The sequence below is a fragment of the Lepisma saccharinum genome, chromosome 1 (genome assembly GCF_977018435.1).
Source record: "Lepisma saccharinum chromosome 1, izLepSacc3.1, whole genome shotgun sequence".
Lineage (NCBI taxonomy): Eukaryota > Metazoa > Arthropoda > Insecta > Zygentoma > Lepismatidae > Lepisma > Lepisma saccharinum.
Genome location: NC_139229.1, coordinates 206,075,586 through 206,091,201, shown reverse-complemented (window position 1 = coordinate 206,091,201; position 15,616 = coordinate 206,075,586). Strand labels below are relative to the sequence as shown.

Sequence of the window (15,616 nt, the reverse complement as noted above, 5' to 3'; positions counted from 1 at the left end):
AAGGCCATGTCCCACAATTTTTCACTTTGTAATATAATGTTCTGCGATGCCAAGAAAAGCAGTGCCATTATTGTTTACACAAGAGGATATTCTCCTCGTGGTCAACACAGAAAAGGTGAATGAAATCATTGAACAGATATGTCATTCACTCTTGATCAGCATAGCAACAGCTTTACAATCTACAACTATGAAAGCCATTTCTTGAAACTAGATTGTACTGTGCATACGAGATATAATTGTTTGTCACTTTTCCCCCCATCAGGGTGTGCATTATACACGGGTAAATACGGTATTACTTATGAAAGATATTGAGTAATTATATGCTGTAAGAATTACCTAAATTTACACTTAATTTAATTGCTTACCTTTGATCACACAAAATACATGGGAGAATTACGGACAATGTTCTCATGTGTAGCCCTACTTTCCTGCTCTCTCTTTAAATTATTCAAGTTTACCCGCTGGCTGTAGGAGAAAAACAAAAAGATTTGTGATGTACACAAACATGTACAGTAAGATTATGCATACACATAACAAACACACATGCAGCAGTATAAGCAGTTTATTGATAGTCTACATTGTATTGTCCATTTTACATGCAGAAAAACTAACTGGGACCAGACCTACAGTATAAAGTGGAATCTGAACCACTATGTGCCTTCATCAAACCTGGGAGGCAACTGCACTGCCATTATGACATGAGGGAGGCACTACAAGGTATTGTAAAAAGGTGATTATCACAGTAGCTTATATGCTTCTGGGATTTGCAGAAACTTAAGGTCTAATTAGATCTCTGTAAATCTGAAATCATAATTTAATTGTTCAAGGAAATGGTACAAAAATTGTATTGCAATATTTCCTATTTTATATCATTTTCTGCCATTTTGACTAATCAAGATGAGAATGAATTTATGAAATGATTAGATGAAATTGATGAAGAGACACTACAATTAGATTATTGAGAATGAGATTGAGATTATTAACTGACCATTCCATGTGTTTGGCCATTGAGGTGATAGGTAAAAGATTAAATAAATTAAATGGAAGTCCAATACAAATATATACAACATACAAGTTATTATAATCAATTTCAGTGGCATTATACTGTGTAAATTGACACCAATTTCAAAGAAAAGCTTCATGTGTGTCTAGTTTCTAGATTATTAAGAACTGATAGTCATATTCTATTATGTGCATGGTGAGGGGGGAGGGGGGTGATACTGATTCTGGGGCAAGTAAAATTAATTAAATAATTAATATTAACACATTCTAAAGACATTACACAAAAATAATGTTAGCAAAACAGCTTTATTTTAAGCTTAAACAAATGCTATGCTTTCGGAGGTTCAAAGCCCAGGCCAATGGAATATAACACACAAAACTCTAACTGTGAAGATATGCCAAAAATTTGATACCAAACAAAATTAATCTAATTCTTTTTCTGTTGATAAAAATTCAAGAAACAATCAAGAAACAAAAGAATTCCAAACTTACCCCTCGAAATATAACCGAGCCCTGTAAGCAGCCAGATGGGCATAATATGTGGGTGCAGGGTATGACACACTTCTCGTGCATCTTGAATACATGTGGCACAAGTAATATGTAAGTTGCTCAATTTCATCTTCAGTCATGTTGTTATCATCCCACAGCAACCTATACTTTGTAGGCCGACTCACTCCCTGCAAGAAAAATATAGGAGGTAGAGGATTATAAGAATTTAATTTTAATGTCTTCAATGGCATCACACTCATATTACATTTCAGCCCATCACTCAATCCTCTTTCAAAATAACTACTCCATTACCTGTACATCATCATTATCATACCATAAAATAATACAGTGCTTAGTTTGTTACCATAACTGATATCACAATTAATCAACAGGGTTACACTTAAGCATACAATTTTCTTCTTACATACTTTCTATCTATGATGGGAAGTCATTAAATAACAGGAATATTATTTTAAACTTCATGGAGATTTAAGCACAACGAAAATTTATATTTTGAGACTCAAAATGGTTCCTTAGCAACATGCCATAAAGGTGTCATGACGATCGAGCAGTATATGCCTGCGCAGTAGCTCATACAACATGAACGCTCCATTTTTGACTTGCACCGTAGAAGAGTTGTAACGTTATGCTTGCTATAAACGGAGGAAGCTACCATACGTTGAAAATTAGAGAACGGGATGTTAACAAACAAAATAGCATAACGTACAAAATCTTTTGATTTGAGGTATTTGCCGCATTGTTCACGGCACCTCAAAGTTCCAGAGAACTTCAATTTGTGTGGGCCACAATAGGAGAGTCAAACTTGTACAAAAACTGAACTACAAGCGACGTTGTTGGAAAACGTCAAGTTCAAAAAAAATATATGACTACAAAATAAAGCTTAAACATTTTTTTTGTCATCAAAATAAGTACATAGAGATCTTCCAGTACGCGCGAGCACTGTACATATTTTATCATACACAATCTAAACTACCGTCACCACTAACTACACAAAACTACAATTTGTCAATCTTGTTGAGTAGTTGTGAATCAGGTTGAAAATGACAGCGAAAAGTTGCAGTTAACATAATATAATACTTTTATTCAAGTTTCCTTTAACAGTTCATAACTATGTCACAATTAACAAGTGCTGCTCGATTTAACGGCAGGATTGGTCACGTAACACTAACAAGCATTCTTGATACGAAATCATGCTTCCAATTATTTGCAATAATATATTCGAATATTATTCATTAATTTACCAATATTTCAATTAACGGTTAAAATAACCAATAAATAAGAGTGAGCAATCAAACACTCATGTCGAAAGAGAACTTACATTAAGATTCAATTTCACATGTTTTGATTATCAAAATTCTATTACCAATATATTAACATATTTCAGGATTTTTTACTTTAAATCCAAATAAAATAATCAATAGTTCTTTTGACCAGCAAAAATACTACTAATAAAGAATGTTGGAACGTTCGCTTATTTCAGTTACGTCGCATTATTTAACAACTTGTGCAGAATTTCTCATTACGACTAATCTATTATGCTTTCTCAAAAGTTTTACCAATTTATGCTCATGAGGGAGGTAATTAATTCTCACTTTTAGGAAAAGAAAACTCAAAATACACGTAGAATGATATAAATCATCGCGATTGCCCTAAAGTAACAGTACGTGACTGTCGATCTATCTCATTTGGTTCTAACACCTTTTTTACTCTAGTTCAAATACCAACATAGTTTAACCATCTTTTTGTTCACTCATTTCTCGTGTTAAAGTTCAGTCACTTTTCTTTTTTAATTATTCCGACTTTTCACGAATTAGTAAGAAAAATGTGCTGTTGCAACAGCAAATTCGCAATATTCTTTTTCAAGCCATACTTGAAATACTGAAGTTCACTACAAATTATGTTTTTTTACTAGTTGTGGCATACTCACTGGACACACAGTATAATTTATTCAAATTAGGCGTAAGCAACTTTCACCTAAATTCAGGCGCACTCAACAATGTTCACTTTCATACCTGAATTACGTGATTAGACGAGACCCAGCTTCTCAACATCCAGTCGTTGCTTCCTTGTCGAATACGTCTAGTAGTACGAACCTCGTGGTACAACCAAAGTTACTTTCACAAGTATTTTGGTAAGTTTACATCCTTTTCGTTGAAGTACGTATGTACGGAAATTCCGTTATGCACCTTCTTGTCTATGCAGTATTCCATAACAAATGCAGTTGCGATAAAATCTTATAAAAGTGTATGGGTGGAAAGATTTAAAGATGGAAGATGAAATGTCAGTGATGAACACCAGAGTGGAAGGCCAGTTTGCGTGGCAACTGAGGCAGTGGAACAGAAGATTGACCAGCGAATCTGTTAATTTAGTACATTCTTTCCTGACTTACAATTGTCGGAACCTTCATTCTGCTGTAGATTTCATAAGGTTTCACTCTCTCTAACCCCCAAAACAAATAACACTTTGTTGCTCTTTTACGGTGACAAGTCAACAGTGGAGCAGCCATGATGTACGAGTTACTGTGTAGGTGCATACTGCTCGATCATCATACCTTTATGACATGTTGCTATGAACCATTTTGAGTCCCGAAATACAAATTTTCGTTGTGCATAAATCTCCATGAAGTTTAAAATAAAATTTATGTTATTTAATGACTTACCCTCGTATATAAAATAACTTTCATGTTACTATTGATTATTCTAACAAATTACATATGTACAAAACATGGAAAATGATCAAATAAAGGAAATGCAACAACAACAACTGAATAATATTTCGCTTTTATGACTTCATTAGCAAATTTTATTGAAAGGTGATATTTATGGTAAGTATAAGGCTAAATACTAGGAATGAACTGATATGAGATTTTGGCCAATACAGAAAAAGTACTGATATAAAATTTGCTGATGTCAATATTCTACCAATGTAACATAAAATTCTAAATGGTCCTTGAAAAATTTGAACAATTCATTGGCCTCCTTAACAAAAGTATGTTCTCAGAAGACTGCAATGAAAAAGGTGCATATTTAGATATCTACTTTTAAAAATTTATAGAGTGGAGATTATATGTTTATATCCATACAATTATAACAAAAATAGCAGAATATTTCACTAAATTATAAGATATTGATAAATATATCAGATCGGCAAAATTATTGATAACTTTACTGATAAACCAACATGCCTGTATCGGCCGATACTGAAAGAGTACCGATTAATCTGTCTCATCCCTATTAAAGATTTCAATTGAGAGTGGATAATGAACACTGTGCGTACATTTGACAGTGATGTACAACCAAAATATTTGCCTACAAGGAATCAAACTCAGGAAAGTTTTGATTGCACAAAGATTTCTAGAAAGTTACGAATTTGCCTTTTTGTTGTAATGTATGGGTTGTGAGAGTTTACCAAAATTTCTGCCAATGACCTTGGGAACTCTGGTTACAGTATATAGTGGAAATATCAAAGCAATGATTCCAATTGTAAACACCTTTTGTGGAAGAGATAGCTTTTCCATACATGTAAACTGTAGTTGTGGCATGTACAGCAATTATATTTAATATTTCCTTACTTCTTCAGGTTTTTAAATATTTTTATGAAAATCCAGGCCAGTTGGAACCATGCATATCAGGAGTAAATACCTATTGTTATGGAATCATTACAATGCACCATAAAATTCCTATAATTTATATTTCTTTTTTTGGCAGATTAATAGGAAATAACAAGAGGTAATATGTTTTTCAGAATAAAGCAAGAGTTGTATGAATTTAAGAGTTTTTTCCAACAAGACCGTAGCAAGGGTAATCTTGACTCTATAATTGAGTCCATCTCACAGAGAAGTATTTATTTCATTCCAGCAAAGGATTCATGAGATAAGATCTATTTGGGGGAGAGGGGCGGGGCTGAAATTATAAAGGTGAATAGTATGGGTGTTATGAGTTCTAAAGGGGGGGGGGACATACACAATAAGATTTTTTGTATATCTAGGACTTACACTCTATAAAATTATAATCAGGGGGTTATTTTAAAGTTATTTGCCACTGTGTTTTCCCAGGTTCTTTACTGCTTTGATTTGAAATTTTAATTTTCTAAAAATGTCGGAGGGGGCTGTAGTCCCATCAGCCCCTCTTCTGCATATGCCAGTGCTGACCACTGATGTCACATTTCTATGGTAGTCTCTTACTTCTTCTTCGTCAGCAAGAAGAAATATTACGCCAGTTTGCCTCAAACCAGACTCTGGTGGACGCTATGAATATCTAGATGCAGACCCCTCTTCACTCCGTACCCCCAACACACACACACACACACTACTTACACAATTAATACACTCAAACCAGCAAGAAACCCTACAAATTCAGGATCCCAAACAGGATTCTTTTCCATTGCACTCCACCACCTCCCTCCTCTAAGAGTATCAGACTGCCCAGAATTAGTCTAATAGTCTGATCAGTCAGAATCTTCTTTGATGGCATGAAGGCAAAATGAAGCTGGGGCTGGGCCCAACATGCATATTTATTTTTTGACAAAAAACAAGAAATGAAACACACTGCATTTTTAATTTTTGCATTTTATGAAAGGAGTGAGGTGCATTCGAAATGAACTGCAAACTAAATTCTTAAACACGAAATTTGGGGTTTATTTACAGATACTTTTTGAGGTCTGAATTATCCTGGGAGATATGCACATCACAGAAAATTAATTCTGCTGTAAATATTTTAGAAGCAAAAATGGAGTTATTTAGAAAGGAACTAACTTAATACTCTGATAAATATATAAATGTGCTACTAGAACCAACATGTTAATTTTGTGTACTAAGTGTAGTTTTTAAATCAATTTTAGGTTTTTATTCACCATTTTAACACAGAAATGCCATTTTATATATCGTAGGGATGAGCCGATATGAAATTTTGGCCGATACCGATAAAGTAGCGATATAAAATTTACCAATACCGATAACCGATATTCTACCGATCCGATATAAAATTAGAAATGGTCCTGGAAGAACCTGAAATGTTCATTGATCTCCTTAATAAATATGTGTTTCGAGGTGATTGCAATGCAAAAGAAGTTGAATATTTAGACATTTACTTTTTCAGAAAGTAGGGCATGGAGATTATGCATAAAAATTACAACAAAATGGAAGAATTTTGCACTAAATTATAAGATATTTATCGATATATCGGATCGGTAAAATAATCGGTAATTTTACCGATAAACTGATACACCGATATGCCTATATCGGCCGACACCGATAGAGTACCAATTAATCGGTCCCATCCCTAATATATCGGCTTTGATCAAAAAAAGGGGCCCGGTTGTTGTACCAAAATTTTGATATTTTATTCACCATAAATATGTAGCTCTACTAATCCTCCCAGGCATCCTGTTTTCTCTTTTGTTCTGCTGTCCGACTCTTTCCCCAGACACCATCCTCCATTCAGACTACCAACATATGATCACATAGCAAATACACTACCCTGAAGGCAGAAGCAGAAAAATTTTAAATGTTGGTGTGTGTATGTTCAACCGTGAATCGTCAGCTACAAAGACGACTTCACAACGATGGCATGCTGCTACTTAACTTATCTGCATTGAAAACGTTCCCCCCCCCCCCTTAAGCACCTGGCATGACACTACAATTCATCTGTATTACCCTCTTGCCTGCAAGCCTGTCAGGATGGCAGGTTTATTGCCAACAGTTGTGGTTGATTTTGTTTTTCTTGAATTATTATGCTCTTGTAGGAAATTAAATTATGGCATCTTGTATCCAAAAAAAACACAGAATAATAATAAGAAGAAAGTTTACATTATACAAAAAACAAGGTAAATTATGGTATCTTGTTCCCAAAACAGAAATAGAAGAAAATTTACATTTTTCGAAAAAGAAGGTAAATCATGGTACCTTGTTCCAAAAGCACAGAATTAGAAGAAAAAGAAAATTTACACTTTACAAAAAAAAAATCTATGAAAAGCCACTGTGATCAATGTAAATGAAAAAGTTCTAAAATGTAGTACTCTTAGGGCCATACAATCATGTAAAATTTTAATTGGATTATGCCATCCTAAAAAAAAGGCTTGATAGGTACTGAAAATATCCTAGTCCAGCAGTAAGGTAGGTTTTATTGTATGTACCGTGCATAATATGCATATGTGTCATACTTTTGCAACACCATTTTTCCCACTGTGTGCAACATAGTGGATGAAATTTTTAAAAAAATACCTTTTTAGGGAATATTTAATTTTTTCATATATATATTGTGGGAAAGCAACAAGTGGTCTTCAATAACAATGTTACATAGCCATTGTTTGAACCAATAGTCTGTTTATGAAATGTAAAGCGATTAGCATGCATAAGATCAATTTTCAGTAACAATGAAAAAAAAAAAATAAACTAAAAAAATCTGGATTAGTTTCAGAGAAATAATGTGTTGAATCGCATGTTACTGGTACAACTGGTATCCCTGCTTTTCTCAAGGAGGGTTACAGGCACTGGGATAGCAGTTGTCAAAACTAGCCACTAGGTTACACAGTTAAATCAGAACATTAGAAAACAAAGGAATAAAAATTTACCAAATTAAGATCAGATTTTAATATTACATTGTTTTGAAAGAAGATGAGAAATTTGTTTATGGATACAGTATGAACTACTATTTATTTTATATTCATCAACATACCTGAATACTTTGGTGGCTAACAAGATAGAAATCAAGATCCTGTGGATGAGTGATCACTGTATCCACAAGAGTTCCAGGTGGAACATTCCTGTTTTTGCCATCGGCATCCTCTGGCCTCAGAGGAAAAAATCTAGTGTGATGTCTTTTCTGCACAACCAAGAATGTGATATTTGGTTTGTAATCAGCCTGCAGAGATTGGCATGCTCTACGGATTGCAGTTAGTTCTTCTTGAAGTACCTAGAGGAGAGGAAAATAATGCAGGTATAATTATGCTATATACAGGATAATCTGAAAAAAAATCACACTTTTACAATCCCATGGCTCTTAATGAATTGTAATACAGTAACCTACTATACACAAATACAAAGGATAACTATCCAAGTTTCATTTCATTGCCACAGACAATAGGCAGTTTGGTGTAACCTTACATAAATGTGACCAATGTCTCCAGCATGGACACAGCATTTATCTTGCACTACACCATTGAAAAATATCCATTTCCCTGTTGTGTCACTATTTTTGCTCATATGAAATGAAACTGACAGTTTTCCTTTCAACGCACATGTAGTACACAACTGCATTGCAACTCATTAAAGAACCATGAGGTAGTGAAAGTGTAGAATCTTTTTGAATTGCTCTGTACATAGGGTGCTTGTGCATGCATGTGTGTGTATGTACACAAAATAAATGCTATGCAGTTTAGGCATTTATTAACTAAGTAAGGGGATCTCTCCAAATATTATGATGGGTGCATATACCTTAAGTGCTGAACCACCTATACATTTCAATTCAACAACAAGAACATGTAAAAAAATCCTTTTTACACAAGATATACATAAGACTTAATACTTAAGGGCACAAATACAAGTAAATTTATTCAAAAAGAAGAATACTTAGTAACAAAAAAGTACACTTCATCTTCAAGCGGCTGGTACACTTCTTAAATCATTTAACTATATTCATAAAGTGTATTCAAATAATTCTTGAAGCTTTCCTGGCGGCAAATATTGAAGAGGTTTTCTCGGGCAATCAGCCAGGTGATTTCTGGAAAGGCTTCCGAGCTTTCGAGAGCTAACGTCACTCTCATCTTCAGGGAATGAAGTGCAGAGATAAGTCAAAGTGACATTATATATATTTGGTGTGGGAGGGGTCCGGTGTTCTGATGTTCCATTAAGACCCATCGTCAGCGCAATTGGATGCCCTACCTACAGACTCGCCAAATTCCTAACGGTAAAACTCCAACCTCTGACGGGCAAGTGCCAACACCATGTCAAAAACACATCGGACTTCGTCAAGACCCTTCAGAACATCAGAACTTCTCCTGGAGACCTTCTAGTCAGCTTCGACGTTGTGTCGCTCTTCACCAAAGTGCCACTTCAAGATTCTTTAACACTGTTGGAGCAACATTTCGCACCAGATATCATTAACCTCTTCAAACATACACTGACTTCAACATACTTCAGCTACAAGGACAAGTACTATGAACAGACCGACGGAGTGGCAATGGGATCCCCGCTCTCACCAGCAATAGCCAATTTCTTCATGGAGAACTTCGAACACGAGGCACTCCGTTCAGCTCCATAGAAACCTCCCGCATTTTACAAATATGTAAAATTTGGCCGCACGGTGAAGCAGCGCTACACACATTCCTGGATCACCTCAACAACCAGCACCAGAACATCAAATTCACCATGGAGACAGAGATCAACGGCAGCCTTCCATTCCTGTACCTTCCTCATCACACGCAAACCGGATGGGACCTTAGGACACAGCATATACAGGAAACCTACTCACACCGACCTATACCTCCACGCCAAGAGTTTTCACCATCCAGCGCAGCGATCAACAGTACTCTCGACATTGTTTCACCGAGCCATCACCATCATCAACACAGAGCACCCTCAAGAGGAAATAAGACACCTGCGCACAGCCTTCAGACAGAATGGATACAGTGAAGGCATTATCAACAAGATGCTAAAGAAAGTAACACACAAGAACAACCAACAAACAAACCCGGATCCACCTGATGACCAAGAAGACAGCCATCGTCCCATACACTGGTAACCTCTCTGCAGTCACCAGCCGCATTCTTTCAAAACACAACATCAAGACGATCCACAAACCGCCATCGAAAGTCAGAAGTCGACTTCGAAACCCCAAAGATGATCTAGGACATAAGACACCCGGGGTTTACAGTATCGCCTGTGCCTGCGGTAAAGCCTACATTGGACAAATGGGGAGGACAATCGAACAGCGCTGCTAAGAACATGCCAGCTACATCAAGAATTTTCATCCCGAAAAATCAGGGTTAGCAGAACATTCAATCCAGGAGGGCTATAGAATTGACTTCACAACCAGCGAGATCATCAATAAATCATCAAATTACTGGGACCGTCTCATCAAAGAAGCAATAGCCATACACGGGGAAAGGACAACCTCAACAGGGACACATAACTCGAACTGGACCCAGCCTGGTTAGCGATAGTCGGCTGGGAGCACGAACGTCGGAGAAACGTCACCTGATTGGCCCGCCACCTACACCGGACCCCTCCCACACCAAATACATATAACGTCACCCTGACTTATCTCTGCACTTCATTCCCTGAAGATGAGAGTGGCATTAGCTCTCGAAAGCTCGGAAGCCTTTCCAGAAATCACCTGGCTGATTGCCCAAGAAAATCTCTTTGAAGTGTATTCAAGTTATATAACTGTCGTTGTTAACACAAGCAGGTTTTCTTGAGCAAATTTCCTTTTAACACATCACTATACACACTGATGTAAAGGTAAAATTGTCTCTCAATCTTGGCCAGTGAAGTGGCATGATCAGCACCACACTCTGGTTGCATTTACCCCTTATCATTTTCTCTAGGTACCCTAAGATGAGAGGCTGCTCAATCAGGAACACAAGACAGAAAAATTACTGCCTACGCTCATCTTCCTAGTGAATCAAACCCACATCTGCTAGATAGCAGTCAGATGCTTTACCAAAGGAACATTGAGGCTCTCCTTCAGAGATAGGACTGTCTAAATTTTCAATGTCACAATAAGTAATGCATCTGTCACAATGTTTGCAAATTTTGAGTTGGGAAATATCAAATATTCATATTTGAAATTGCAGAAGTGAGACTTAAAAATTAAATAAAAATAAGAAATTTCAAATACCTGAACAAATTGACCTTCGCTAACACCATCTCGGTAAAACAACAATTTCTCTGGTTTGCACTTAGTTTTGCGGTAGAAGTACATCAGAAGATCCTTGATCATATTTTCCAAATCTTCAATGATTTCAACTTTTGGTGGCTGGAACCTCCAGCTGACACCATACATAAAAGCTTTTGGATCATGACTGGCTGCAACCTGAGGAGAAAAAGGTTACTCTTGGATTTAGAATACTTCCATAGAATGTCACATTATTAAAATTTGTTTATAAATGGAAAGAATATGATGAACATTTTGTGACAGAACTTTCCTTTCTTCTTGCCATTGTACTAGATTGTCAACAACAGATTAATCAAACTTGAAAAAAAACTTTTACTCGAGGTCCTAACATAGAGGTGAAAAATAGAATCACTGCTTGAATACTGTAAGAACTTCTGTTAGATTAAAAATTATAGATACTTGAGTTGCGACTTCAATTAAAAATTAACCAGTAGACCTACACAAAAACGAGTTACACCAAAATTTACAGGGTTCTCACATTAACTCTAAATGTATTTTCCTTCAGAATTCCCACTTTTCCAGAATCATCATTTTTTCCCCAGAGTACTCGATAGCGAGTACATTGCTGTTTTAAATTCATTCTACAACAGCCTCCTCCATATCCCCTTTGTAGTCATACTATCCGTAACTCGCTTATTGTTATTATTAGAGGCGAGAGAGATTAATCAGTACTTCTGTAAAATTATTCTGCCATTTGGTAATTATTTTTATGAATAGAAACATATAATTGTCATATGTCATGGTTTTGTACAGCAAATGTCTAAATATGAACACTTTTTTAAAGGCAAAGCCCATTGCAATATATGGAACAATTTGATAAACAAATTTACAAATGGACACAATATCAATTAATCTGTAAAGCAAAATAAACATATAACTAAAGAATATCTTGAAAGCAACTTGTGTAAAGCAAGTTATTAAATATGTAATTATTATCAGCAAGCAGGAGCATATTCTAGTCCTTCATGTGTGTTCCATTGGGACAGATTGATCAATTAAATGATTTTCCCCGAGATTTCCATGAGATTTTATTTTCTTTCAAACTGCCCGATATCTCCAGGTTTTCCAGGTGTCTGGGAACTCTGAATTTAGCTTATTTAATTCTGCATTAATCTATGCTATCCAATTTTCTTTTTTTCGAGTATGTCTTCTGCTTTATATCATCGTGTGTACAAAAAATGGCACATTTTTTGGAGTTTTGCAAACGATCGCTCTTTTTTAAATTCTATAAATAAAAAATGGGTGGTCCGATCGTGATGGAATTTTAGGATGTGCAGGCAGAAAGGTTCTAAACACAATTCTTATTTTTCTGATTTTTTAAAATTTGTCAAAAAACCATTCTTATCAATTTTGCGAAACAACTTTTTCTTAGTATTGTGTAGTCCTACAAATACAATATTGGTCTTGTTTTGAAGATCTTTGCATCTGTTTTAAAATCCATTGTCATTATCAATTCACATTGCGAAACCAATTTTACACAAATTTTTATTCAACAGAGTCAAGATGTAGATGGAAGGTGGCAACACTGCACACACTATCACATTAAAAATTATGGATACTAGAGTTTGGGCTCCAATTAAAAATTAACCAGTAGATGTATATAAAAACAAGTTACATCAAAGTTTAGCTTATTCAATTCTACATTAATCTACAGTAAACAATTTTTTTTCCGAGTATGAATTCTATTTTTTATCATCATGAGAACCAAAAAAAGTGACCTTTTGTTTTTAGTCACTCTCTTTGAAATTCAGTAAATAAGAAGCAGGGGATCAATGTGTATGCCCAGAAATAATTGTATATTTTAGATATTTTAAACTACATTTAAATGTTTGTTAATAATAATAATAATAAATAATAATAATAATAATAATAACAACAATAATAACCTATGGCTCAACAGCCTCTCCCGACTGCCGGCCTTACTCCCACCTGCCGAGGTGGAAGATCATCCAACAAGTTACGGGGTGACGTGTGGTCAGCAGTCGTTGTTGTGGGTTTCCACCACATGGCCATGGTGCAGGACAAATGTTTGATAAATGGAATACATAAATAAAAAATAAACTAAAAAATGGACCTTCTTATTTGCTTTTTCTTCTATTAAATAAATGCTCTTGCAATTTATGTAAATATTAACTCACAGCAGCAACAGATGGAATTGTGGATTGCAGGTCAGCTGAAGGATGGGTAACATCAGCACCAATTATCATAACTGGCTTTCTTAGGCAAGCAGGTCTGCAAAGAAAAGTTGAAAAAAATGAAGTTTAATATGCAAAATTCTATTGTTATTTCAATAAACTGAAAATTTTGTATACATAGAATAAACATAAAGACAGAAAATAAATAATAATGAATCTTGCGCCAGAGTATTTTCTTATTATGCTCACAGAGTGGTTTCTCCAAGCAAAGATAAAGTTTTGATTTGTGCATCAGATCGTAAAAGCACACAAGGGTGTGATCAGCAACATAATTCAGCTGCTTTAGTTGACCCCCTCCACTCTCCCTCAAACATCTAGATACCAATTGATGAGAGGCTGTGTGTACCCCATAGATACTTATACTGGAGTATCAATGAGTATTCCTGAGATCTGAAGGCAGAAACAAGTTTCAATGTGAATAACTCAACACTGCATGAACAATTAAATTGCTTATACTCTTTGACAAAACCCATGCATATGGAAATCCAGACTTGCGAACAAGAAAGCCTGTCTGACAAGAGATGGTGTATGGTTTCAGTTATACATTGAACACAGTTGGTTTTACAGGAAATACAAACTCACACATACAAAGGACCTATTTGTTTTCACCTTTTGAAAGGTTCCTTCACAAAGAAAAGTACTTAACTTCTCTTTTAATGGGGTGTTGAAAGAATGGTATGTTTGGCCATCATTTGACTCTGGTGGTAGAATACACAGGCTACTCCTGACTCCTCAGCATTATTTGAGTATTGGCTAGTGATCTTAGCTAGTACGAGCCAGTGATTCTTAGTTGATGGATTGTTTTACAATAAAATATCAGTATCTACTTAATTGTCCTCCTCCCTGGCCATGCGGCCCAAGGCATTGTGCCTTGGGGCTCCCACTGCAGGATGGCATGGGTTTAAGTCTGTCTGGGTTCAGTCTCTGGGTTATTGGTCTGTGTATAGGAAATTGGGGTGCTACGAGTACAGTTGGAAGTGGTCGGAAAAAACGAGTGTCTTTTTCAGCAGCTTTTTTGGCTGGGCTTTTTTATACAAGTGGGCTTTTTTTTATCAAACCAATGAAAATACATTACTTGACTGCATTTTTCTTGTTTCACAGCCATCATTTATCTTTCTACTGTAAAAAGATGCCCATATCTAAATTTAAAGTACAACTTTCGATGTGAAATCCATAGCTAGACATAAGCAGTTTGTAAAAATTAGGGCTTCTTTGAATGGCTAGGTTCTTCCAAACGTTATCTTCAAATTTCAGTAGGTTTTTAAATATATATACATGGTATATACACACACACTCACATAACTTGAATAGTTTTGCATGTTTGAATTGTTGTTTTAAGTCCACAGATAGGATCATTGGGACTAGACCTACAGTTTAAAGTAGGTTCAAAATCACTGCGCAATTTGCCTAATGAGAGTATGGAGATGAAAGGGATTTTTCATTGGGGAATACTTTGGTATAAGAAGTTAAGGTAGGTAGTATGCCTTGTTTATTGATAGCAAAAGGGTGGCGGATGAGTTTATTGGGTATCGAACCTGGGAATCATTGATTACAAGGCTACGACATTACCACTACGCCAATGGGAAGGAACATTTCTATATTTTAATTTGCACGTAAAGCAAAGGGAAAAGAAGAAATCTTCCTACATCTTTTAACACACTTAATCAAACGTATCCTTGATAATACAGTTTCTTCTTGAACTATGTCTATAAACAAAAATCTAGTATCAAACTCCTTTACATTTGTATTCTGGTTTTCAAGTGTATCATGTACAATTTGACATAATGGTTAATAAACTTGGTCCTGTACACTGTGAGACAGCCTTTGTCAGTAAGCGACTATATGTTGCTGCTGGTTGGGGGGAGGGGAGGGGTTATCAATTGTTTCAGTTACTTTGGACCATAATATTGCAACTCTACAATTGTATCTTTAGCTCTAGCACCTACTCCAACAGCATCTTGCCGACTGCTGTGGTAGATTGGTAAACAAAGTATGCTACGATGCCAGGGGTGTCCT

The 15,616-nt window shown here is 35.7% G+C and overlaps 1 protein-coding gene across 1 annotated transcript in view; it reads right to left on the bottom strand.

Moving 5' to 3' along the window:
- Positions 1–15,616, bottom strand: part of LOC145978421 (protein argonaute-2-like) — a 115,650-nt gene that overhangs the window by 9,987 nt on the left and 90,047 nt on the right. The window contains exons 19-23 of the mRNA XM_083111054.1: positions 13,544–13,637; positions 11,349–11,543; positions 8,187–8,423; positions 1,495–1,679; positions 366–465 (exon numbers count right to left, since the gene is read on the bottom strand). Of these exons, the coding sequence (XP_082967180.1) occupies positions 372–465; positions 1,495–1,679; positions 8,187–8,423; positions 11,349–11,543; positions 13,544–13,637 (805 nt within the window). The 3' untranslated portion in view covers positions 366–371. The remainder of the gene's footprint in view (positions 1–365; positions 466–1,494; positions 1,680–8,186; positions 8,424–11,348; positions 11,544–13,543; positions 13,638–15,616) is intronic.